Source organism: Rutilus rutilus (genome assembly GCF_951802725.1).
Source record: "Rutilus rutilus genome assembly, chromosome: 24".
NCBI classification, from domain to species: Eukaryota; Metazoa; Chordata; class Actinopteri; order Cypriniformes; family Leuciscidae; genus Rutilus; species Rutilus rutilus.
Window position 1 is genome coordinate 12,782,798 of NC_140228.1, and position 11,164 is coordinate 12,793,961.

An 11,164-nucleotide genomic window follows, 5' to 3' on the forward strand; every position below is an offset into this window, starting at 1 on the left:
ACTTGCATTACTTATTTGAAAAAGTAACTATTTTGTTGTGAATTTAAAAGTAATGCTTTACTTGTCACTTAAAATCTGATTATGTACTTGCGTTACTTGTAATGCGTCACCCCCAACATTGATTGTATATTATAATTCATGCCGGCCCATGATTACATCCACAAATGCTGTTTGGTTTCCAATCAAACACCAACTACAGGGGGCACCAGATGCCACCTCTATGGAGTGTGATTGAGTGGACGGACACGCTTGACAGATTTGGAATTACAACTGGAGTGTGTGATCAAAGTTTTAAGGCTGTGGTCCTGTCTGCCTTTAAACCACCGTATGTCTCTATTGCTCATGCACAGGGGTCACAATTACATAACTGATCTCTCAGAAAAGCCACATGGATTCATTGGTTGTGAAAATTGGCTGATAACTCCAGTGTGCTGTAAGCTGATTAATGATTAATGTGCAGCTCTGCCACTTAAAAGACAGAAAAGGTCAGCGGCTCTGCCAAAGGGTACGAGGTCTCAAAATATTACTGAGAAATGACACGGCAAATGGAAGGAAGGAAAGGTTGTCTTCTCAAAGGTTGTCCCACCTGCAATTCATTTCTTCCGGGTATTTATGTTTTAATAAATGAATTTTAATGATGTGAAATTGCATTGCATTGCTAAATATTGGCATATATTAAAGGGATAGTTCACCCAAAAATGTAAATTCTGTCATCGTTTATTCACCCTCAAGTTGTTCTAAACCTATACAAGTTTCTTTGTTCTGTTAAACACAAAATACTATATTTTGAAGAATTTTGGTAACCAAATTCTGGTCCCCATTGACTCCCATAGTATTTTTATTTTATTTTTTACTATGGAAGTTAATGGGGACCAGAACCTGACAGGAAGAAATTATTAGCAAGTGAATTGCAGGTTTAGAACAACATGAGGGTGAGTAAATAATGACCGAATCTTTAATTTTGGGTGAACTATCCCTTTAAGTAGAAAAAGTAGCAAAAATGGTGCAGCTATAGTGACCTAAATATATATAATGTAATTACATATAACTGACATATGAAAAGGAAAGAATATAAAACTCCAAAATGGATGATGTTCACTGACTTCAATCACTCATTAGGTGGAGCTGCATTTAGAATAAAATAGATTAGTGAGTGAACAGTGCCATCCAGTGGAATATCAGTATCACTGTCTTAATCAGTGTCTAAGTTAGTACAGAGCACACATATGGTTGTTGACTAATACAATATAATATAATAATCATTGATTCATGAATCATCGATAAATAAATGAATACATGTACAATACATTATAAATAAATATATGCAGAAATTAAAAAAAATCACCTTTTTCACAAAGATTTCTTGAATTTATTCAAATTTGTATGTAACCACAGATGAAAATATCAAATATATGTATGCAAAATTTAGGACATAGAGCTGGAAGACAAAATATGGGCAGAGGTTTGGTAAGGCAAGCTCTATTGAACACATTTTCAAATGGATTAATAGGCAGTGTAATTAAGACTTCAAATCGAGCCAGATTTTATAATATAATAAGAATTCTCATCATGAAACACACAAATTAGCATCGCAACACTGCAAATGATTGGATCACAAATTTGTGGGATGTGAACGGTTATACATACAGACTCTGTCAGGAGCAGTGTCATGCAAGACCATCATACACAGTTTATCAGAATTCAGTGAGTGTTTACTAAAAGTGCAGCACTTATATTATGTACATATACCAATGTGTACTCAGTGAAAACATAAACTGAAGATATCAAAGACAAAGCACAATTTAATATCAAAATCTGATATTACTATTACAACACTACACCTATAAAATGACTGAATTTTAAGTGCGTAATAGCTGCACTACACTGGCAGTTATTTGGTGAATCGAAAATCACAAGTTCAGTGGGTGTTGTTCATCTCCCAAGTGTGTCTTCATCATTCTAATGTGATTACTTCTGACTCAAATCCCACCAGTCGCTCTAGGTACCTACCAACTAGAGTGAATATCTAAGTAAAAGTCATACCTACATCAGCTAAAGTAGCGATCACTGTGGTAAAACAGCAGCGCTATGATTCATAAGGCCCAGCCTTTCACAGTAGCTTCCTCAAAGCAAAGTCTCCTCCATCCGGATCCTTCAGAGAGAGGGATGCTGCGCTATTTTCAGTGTCAACCCCTCCATGCTTATAAAAATCAGCCACTAGAGGGGGTATTTTACTAATTCTCTCACTGAAGTCTGTTATGTTTCTTCCCCTTTTCCCTCTTCCTGCTTCGGTTCGGAGTCTGAAAAGCTCTGGCTCTTCTCTCCATCATTCCCTGACTCTGAGAGTGAAAGAATTTTTTGTTAGTGAAAGCAAAAACAGAAACAAAAGACAGATGGTTTAAAAGTGGAACTCTCGCCATAATGCAACCTAGGGTCTTTTTGTTAATCTACCCGAGGCGAACTTTCGTTTAAAAGCATAATTAGAATGGAAACGCCACTTTTAAGTTTGACCGTATTTTCGTTTTCGGTCAAATTGCCTTTTGAATGGGAGTGCTTGGGGCACGATCAAAAATCGCTATTTTTAAAACACAAAGAAGGCTCGACACAACATGAAACTTTGCTCGAAGTATCACCAGGGGCTCTACACATGAACTCGAGCATTGAGAACATTGTTTGTGTACACAGAGTTTACTAAAAAGAAAGATTTTGAACAACTCACTGTAGCTGTGTCCGCCGGCATTTTGACAGTCAAAAATAGTCGATCTCCGAATGTGAATGAGCAGACTCTGGATTTTAGTATTGCTTCTTATATGAGCATCCATTTTCAAATACAAGGTCAATATTGATTTTCACTAACGACAAAACAACAAATTATCCGTGAATTTGTATGGAACTAAGCTTTAGGAGCTTTCCATCTTTACTCTCCTCCCTGTTACGTTGCATTCGGAGATCGACTATTTTTGACTGTCAAAATGCCGGCGGACACAGCTACAGTGAGTTGTTCAAAATCTTTCTTTTTAGTAAACTCTGTGTACACAAACAATGTTCTCAATGCTCGAGTTCATGTGTAGAGCCCCTGGTGATACTTCGAGCAAAGTTTCATGTTGTGTCGAGCCTTCTTAGTGTTTTAAAAATAGCGATTTTTGATGCTATCATAGAAGTGCCCCAAGCACTCCCATTCAAAAGGCAATTTGACCGAAAATGAAAATACGGTCAAACTTAAAAGTGGCGCTTCCATTCTAATTATGCTTTTAAACGAAAGTTTGCCTCGGGTAGATTTACAAAAAGATCCTAGGTTTCATTTTGGCGAGAGTTACCCTTTAATGAAAACTAGGGAGCTGTTGTCCAACAAGAGCGGATACTCGACACCCTACGGCAGGGCAGGATGTTTAGCAGTTGCTGCACTGCTTTTTCTCAAGGATGCCCTCAGCTAACAGGCCTATATTTGATAAAGCACATCCATGTTTGTCTTGAGCTAAAAACTGGAGTGGGAAGCCACTAACAGGCCCTCTAAACTCTCTAGTTTGCCCAAAGCAGGTTTGTCTGATACATTATTCATGGCCAGCCTGCCTCTCAGTGCCATATTACATTACTGCAGTGTTTTGATGACACTCCATGTTCTTTCTGAAGGAGCAGTGATAAGTTAAGGGGACTTTACTCACCTGCTTTGCTGATATTGAGCTCAGACAGAGTTTGGGAGAGACCACTAGCATCCAGCCCGCCGGAGGTTCCCAGTATTTCGTGCACAGCATTGCGTCTGCCGGTCCTTGCAGAGGCGATGAAGTCTTCATATGTCACCTCGACATCAGTCATATCTAATACATTTCAACATAGCAGTGCCTGTGACAGACAGAGATGGTTTTATTTGGTCAAACACAGATCTGCTGTGGCATGCAGATGCCTTGCAAGTCATTAAGTAGAAAAAACTCAAGTGACTTTAAGAAATAAGTGCACTTAGTTCACCCAAAAATGAAAATTATCCCATAATTTACTCACCCTCAAGCCAGGTATAACAGCATACTGGACCTAATTTAGATCGTACAGTCATTACAGACCTATAACGAAATTACCTTAAGTTTTAGAGAAGGTTGTTTTATCCCAACTTGTTCCGTATATGCGAATGCTGTAATAGATATGTTCCAGTCAGATTTTAAGTCCCTTCAAGTACAGAATCTGCCCTTCTTAAGGTGTTTAATGATATTTTATTTGCAGTTGATTCTGGAAAGGTAGTTATCTCGATCTCAAAGCTGCCTTTGATTAGCCTGGCTCCGCCCTCCTACGTACTTCCGCTCAATTTAATTTTCCTTCAGTAACTCCGTCTGGGATTGTGGTGTATTCTTTGGTTTTCTCCGATCAATTTTTAACCGGTCCAATCAGCGAACAGAGGGAGTGGCTGAGAACGATGACGTTGAGATCGTGCGCTAGTTTGAGTTGACATACGTCACGACCAAACGTTAGCAATTGGTTATGGCAGATCCAGAGTGACTCTGGTCAGATCCAATAGCTTTAAACTTCAACAGAGTTTTGTCAATGGAGAGAGGCCAGACTCTCTGTACAAATGAAATGTACGAGTGTCTGATAGAACCAGGCTAGCCTTTGATACCATTGATTATGAAATTTTAGTGCGGCGTTTGGAAGATGTTGACATTAAGGGTACAGCCTTAGACTGGTTAAAAACATACTTGAAGGAAAGATCATTTTCGGTTTGCATTGAAAATTTGTGTTCTACATCAGCTAAATTGCATAGTGGTGTGCCACAGGGTTCCATACTTGGGCCTATTTTATTTTCATTGTACATGTGCCCTTTAGGTAGCGTGGATGCCAGCCGAACTTAGCCCCGCCCACAACATTTTTAGATCGGGAAGTTCGGTCTGGACTTGATCCGTTGTGGAGCAAACCAGAGCTGCTCGGACCAATCAAATTGTCAGGGCGGGCTTTATACGATGATGGACAGATGTTCAACAGTAACGTAATCATCCACGTCACCAAAGAGCGATTGGGTTGAATTTGTTTACAACAAAGATGACTGCCGCTGGAGAATTTGGATTTCACGAGGTCACACTTACAAAAAAGTCAGATAGAATAAATGCATATTTGACGTGCTGTCTGAGGAGAGGGCTCCGGGCACGGTATTCGGCCCGAACCCAAAGTACTCCCCCCGTATTCCTGGCTGTGGAAGAACAAGCCAAGAGTGAGTGGAGGGATGCTGAAAACTGTCAAGGAATGTTAGGTGAGTTGACAGAGTGAATAAATATATGCTTCCTCTCATGCTGATAGGGTAGACATGGTAATTGTTTGATGACAAGTTGATTGGATTGATTATTTGAACGTGCTCCTCCCGAACTTTGTTTATGAAACGTGTAGATTCCGCCATCACGTCTGTTATATCGACAGCGCATTATTTTTAAAAGAGGAACAGAGAACCGCGATCAAGGCATTTGTCGAACGGAAAGATGAATGAAGAACATACGTCACTTACTCCGTTGCTCTGATTGGTTGTAGGTCTATCCAATTGAGTGCAGAGGCATTTTGTTTCCTGGTTCAGTTGAAACACGCCCCTTAATCACAGCCCAATGGAGCAGTATCAGACTCACATTCTGACTAGAATCTGAGTATGACGACGTCAGGCTACCCTTTAGGCTCAATTTTTCGAAAATACAATATTATGTATCATTTATACGCAGACGATATTCAGTTGTATATTCCAATAGATCCGAAAGGCTCTCACTTGTACAGTGCTTAGGTGAGATTAAAGCCTGGTTGGCGAGCAATTTTCTTCATCTTAAGACTAATAAGCCTGAGTGTGTTGTCTTGGGACTCTCTTCTGTCTCTAAGGGAATTGTAAGTAGGTTGGACTCTATGTCGATAAGTGTTTCAGATCATCTCAAGAATTTGGGCGTTATCATGGATTCGGGTTTGGTTTTGGTTTTAGATAAACAGGTTACAAGTGTTGTTAAGGCTGGATTTGATCAACTCGTACTATTTCTAAACTGAAACCAATTCTCTCCTTCAAGGACCTGGAAAGTGTTATTCATGCATTCGTATCATCAATCATTGATTACTCAAATTCTATATACAGTATATTGGTATATCACAGGCACAGGGTCAATTATCTCGTCTACAATTAGTGCAAAATGCTGCGGCCAGACTTTTGACTTGTACAAAGAAGAGAGAGAGAAATACCCCAGTTTTGGTTTCTTTACACTGGTTCCCTGTAAAATTCAGAATTGAGTTTAAGGTTTTGTTGATGGTTTTTGAAGTGTTCCATGGTATTGGCCCAAAATATATTGTTGACCTTTTGATACCTTATCAAAATACAAGAAATATGAGATCTTCTAGTCAGATGATTCTTCATGTTCCTAAAAAAAAAATCAAAGGGTGATAGGGCCTTCTCAATACGTCATGAGTCGGGTCTTCTGCCGGAAATAGACTCACGTTCGGCCATTACCAGAAGCCAGAGATTACAGTTTATAAAGCAATAAATATGGATATTTTTCTTACAAAAACACATTGCTTCGCTTCAGAAGGCCTTTAATAACCCCCTAAAGCCGTATGGATTACTTTTATGATGGATGGATGCAGGTTTTTTTTTGGCTTCAAAATCGAAGGTCCCATTCACTCCTATTATAAAACTTGCAAGAGACAGGATATTTTTTTAATATAACTCTGATTGTGTTTGGCTGAAAGAAGAAAGTCAAATACACCTAGGATGGCTTAGGAGTGAGTAAAGTATGGGACATTTTGGGGTAAACTAACTATTTAACTAAATCTAGTTTTTTTTCTTGAGTGCAAGGAACACAAACAACACTCAGTGCTGATTTAAAATGATCTTTTAATTATAACGTAATTATTAAAATTATTTATTGGCATACTACTATATATTCGGCCTGTGTTTCTCAAAATATGTTTTATTTGCCTTTATGCAATGATGCATTTTTATTTTAGCAATGCCTTTTTACATTTGGTTATAAATTAAAATATATAAATGTTTAATAATTTATTTATAATTGTAAATATTTTACTTGTTTTCAAATGTTTAAAATATTTCTTTGCTAAATTTTTGTACTTAATTCCAAAAGAAAATATGCAACAATCTAAAAATTATACAGCTACAATGTACATCATCATCATTTAAAGGTTAATAAAAAAAAAATATTATTCAGCATTAAATTGATAAAAAGTAACAGTTATAACTTTAAAATTGTCTAATAAATGCTGTTCTTTTGAACTTTCTATTAATCAAACAATCCTGGAAAAATGAATCATGGCTTCCACAAAAATATTAAGCAGCACAAATGTTTCCTGAGCACCAAATCAGCATATTATAATGATTTCTGAAGAATTATGTGACACTGTAAACTAATAGCTACTGAAAATTAGCTTTGCCATTACAGGAAAACATTACATTTTAAAATATGTTCAGATAGAAAAATATATTTTAAATTGTAATAATATTTCACAATATATCTGTTTGTACTGTATTTTGATCAAATAAAAACAGCCTTGGTGAGCATAAGAGACCTTTGGAAACCTTTGAATGGAAGTGTTACTCCTTAGATTCACACATTTCAAACTGATTTAATTACTAATTGAACAAAGACTGTTCTAACTATGAGGAATCCCAAACAACAATGTAAAGACTATACAAGGAGCTATAATCTGTCCTAGATAAGAAGATAAGCTTGGATAAAGGACTGTTCTGTCACACATTTGTGATCTCATGCATTTCTAAATTGTCCTTCTGGATTTCTTATCTGAGACTCCTCTATATGTTGTCTTGGGGAAAAAGTCCAATAAAATGTTTTAATGCTCTGATCCCTGAGTCAAACACATCAAAACAGATGTGGCACAAATCTGCGAGATTATCTAGCATTTTGTGGAACTAAATATCATTCATGAGATGCAAGGACAGTCTTCCCTGAGCTCAGAGTTATATTTAGCCCATGCTATCATCTAAGTACAGTCATTCTCAGGTGTTGCCTTCAAAATGGTGCAACTGTGTGGTGAAACACCCATAATGAGGTCACCATTACAGGGCTGTTCTTACAGTATTAAAAAATAGCACATGATTTTAAAACTAAAATATTTACTTTTCGATTTTTGGTTGCTGAATAAGTGAAATAATAATAAAACAATATGTGTATTATTTTAACTGTATGCATAAATACAGAGAATGGTGGCCCTATTATGCTTTTTCAGATATTATACCTTTCATGTAGTGTGTAATATAGCTGATTGTGAAAAGGTCTGCAAATTTTTACATATCAAAGTGCTTGATAAATGGAGTTATTGTCTCCCAAAAGAAAGAACTGATTCTGAACTGCCTGAAACAAGTTATTCCAATCTTACTTCCTGCACAAACATATGCTTGCAACAAATCTGCATAATGTTCTATGCCTATGTTCTTCATTGGCTGCCTGCAAACAACGCCCACTTTGACCTGCCCGCAAACATGGCATCCTGGCCAAATTTGCCCCTTGGCCTCTGTCTATCATGGCCTCCTAATCATCCCCATATACTGATTGGCTTCATCACTGTCTCCTCTCCACCAGTATGCTGGTGTGTGGTGGGCGTTCTGGCGCAATATGGCTGCCGTCGCATCATCCAAGTGGATGCTGCACATTGGTGGTGGTTGAGGAGATTCCCCCCTTCTATGTAAACACTGTAGTTGTAGCTGAGGCCTAGAAGAGTTTGTTTCTTGTTGTCAAAATGTCGTGAAGACGCTGTTTTCTGCTCTGCGAAAGCAAATCCACTTTGCATGCACTTCCAAATGATGAGGACTGAATTGGAAGTGGCTCGAACTGAAATGGTAAAACCGACGCCATCGTTACTGTTCATTTCACTACATACAAGTGCTGAAGAAGTTTCCAGAGCTGAAATTCAGATATGATAATGGGCGTTTAGTTTCCAACACCATAAGCGGTAGACCAATCACAACAGACTAGGCCATCTGACCAATCAGAGTAGAGTAGGCTTTCAGAAAGGAGGGGTTTAGAGAGACTGAATCCTTTAATCGAACCATTTCAGGCACTGTGAGAAAAAAGGTAATGCTGCCATATTGAGAAAATGAAAGTGTTTATTTTTCTATTGTAAGAGTCCTCCAAAACAAAACTAGGAACCTTTAAAATAGCATAATAGGCGCACATTAAGGGTGCACATACTTTTTATCACCATTGCACTTACTATAGAATCATATCTATTAAAATGTGTCCAACACCAAATGAATTGTATATTTATTAATGGGAAAGAGATGTCATTTAAAGCTCACTTGGCACAGGAGTTCAGGTCTAAGTCCAAAAAAAAAATCTATATGGACTTGAGTGAGCAGTTCCTCAAGGCAACATTGACAACCTTGCAGAAGAACTGCCACACACTTTCCCTGCCTATGCCTCAGAGACCTCCGTGGAATCCACCAACCCACCCCCTGAAAAAAGTTTGTGCAACAGTTTGGACACAAAACAGTCCGAACAAACCGACATAGCAATAAAGGTTGCTATGTACAGCAACCCTACACACTGTACATAAAGAACAAGACAGAGCTGAAGAAGATCGGGAGGAGAGATGGGTGTACCTCTTTTTTGCATAAGGTGCACACCACTGATGCTTGAGTCCTGGGATATAACAGGTTGCAAAACTTAGAAAATAAAAGTTTTTGTACCAAGGAATTAACTTGATACATAAAATATATTAGTGTTCAAGATAAATTATTGAGGATGAACACAGAATTTGATTTCACACAATTTTATAAATGGTTTCAAAAATATCTGATGGTAAAATATGCATTTCTTTATATTTCAGTTTAAAGTATTGAGGTATGATCTGAGAACAAGTGGTACACCTGAGTGATAATGCAATATTTCTATTTAATACTAATATCTAGAGTCAAATGAAATAGTCATTTACATTGTAGTTATCATTTTGGATTCATTTGAAAACTTTTTTTGCGGTTTTCAAAACTAAAGGCAAGTTGCGTGACCTGTCCTGTTATTCCTATGTCTCAGGAATCAGTCCCACTAAGGCCTCCACAAATCCAGTTTTGTCCTCCAACAAGCACTCTTCAAATGAACCAACTACATACAGTAGTATGATATTAATAAATTATAAGAACTCTAATGAGTTACAATGTGCAACATAATAAGGGTGAGATAATCTTAAAAATTGCTTCATTCATAACTATACCCTTCAATGCCCTAAACTCAGAATATAAATTACCTTATTAATTGAATCCAAAAACACATATCTGGCTAAATGTGTTGTTGTGATAGGCTATTCTAGTTCTTCCAACGTTTAAAGGAATACACAATCTATTCGTGACAATTTGACAGATTTATGTATTATTAGAGCGTAAAATGCACTAGAATATGATGTAAAATTAAGAAAATACAGAAATATAAACGTTTGTGGGGAAACTCGTCTCGTCCATGACATGTCACGTGCATTAGACAAAAACATCAAAACATAGTATCAACATGGCATATCCAAATATGACAGCTACAAGTGCAAATCTCAGTGGAGCAATATTTCATTTACAGCACAACATACGGCGTTTGAGCTTATATGAATGCACCGGTTATATAAATCTGACAGGCTACAGCACAGATGCTAATGAAACAGGGTCGCGCGACTAATTTTATCATAGAATGCGATTAAGAAAGCTTATAAAGCCGAGCGAATCCGCAAATCGTACCTGTTTTGGGCTAGACGTTTTTCTTCTCGTCAAGGTTGAGCAGTTTTGTCGGTCTTGTTAATACTTAAGTGGGATGCGACGGTGCTGTCAGTGGTGCTGCTGCTGCCTCAGTTCATGAGTCTGCATGAGAAGAAAGGGATGACGTATGCGCGTTCCTGAGTGCTGATGATATGCGAGGATTATCCAAAGCCCATCATATCTGCTTACGCTCAGTAGTGGTGAGGAGTTTGATTCATCTCAGTGATTCGAATCTTTCGAACCTGTTCACTGATTTACATGACTCTTTGTTTTGGGTTTCATCGTAGGCTAGGTTACTCCAGTAGGTGACGACAGTGAGTCGTGTTTTATGTAACTCGTTCACTTTTAAACGTGTAGGCCTATCGGTTATTTATTTATTTATTTGTTTGTTTGTTTGTTTGTTAGTTTGTTTTTACCGCACACTTTCTCTCATGTCATGCCTGATTCACTGATTCTAGT

The 11,164-nt window shown here is 37.7% G+C and overlaps 1 protein-coding gene across 1 annotated transcript; it reads right to left on the bottom strand.

Annotated features, from left to right (window-relative positions):
• Window positions 1-1,346: 1,346 nt before the first annotated feature.
• Window positions 1,347-10,975, bottom strand: pkia (cAMP-dependent protein kinase inhibitor alpha). Its single transcript, XM_084398569.1, has 3 exons — window positions 10,688-10,975; window positions 3,663-3,840; window positions 1,347-2,339 (listed from the first exon to the last, which is right to left on the bottom strand). The coding sequence occupies exons 2-3, from the start codon at window positions 3,811-3,813 to the stop codon at window positions 2,257-2,259; spliced, it is 234 nt and encodes a 77-aa protein (XP_084254695.1). The 5' UTR covers window positions 3,814-3,840; window positions 10,688-10,975; the 3' UTR covers window positions 1,347-2,256.
• Between the last annotated feature and the right edge of the window lie 189 nt (window positions 10,976-11,164).

Coding starts and splice junctions, on each gene's coding strand:
- pkia (XM_084398569.1), bottom strand. CDS start 3,813: ATGACTGATGTCGAGGTGACATATGAAGACTTCATCGCCTCTGCAAGG. Junction 2,340..3,662: donor GCTCAATATCAGCAAAGCAG/GTGAGTAAAGTC, acceptor TTTCACTCTCAG/AGTCAGGGAATGATGGAGAG.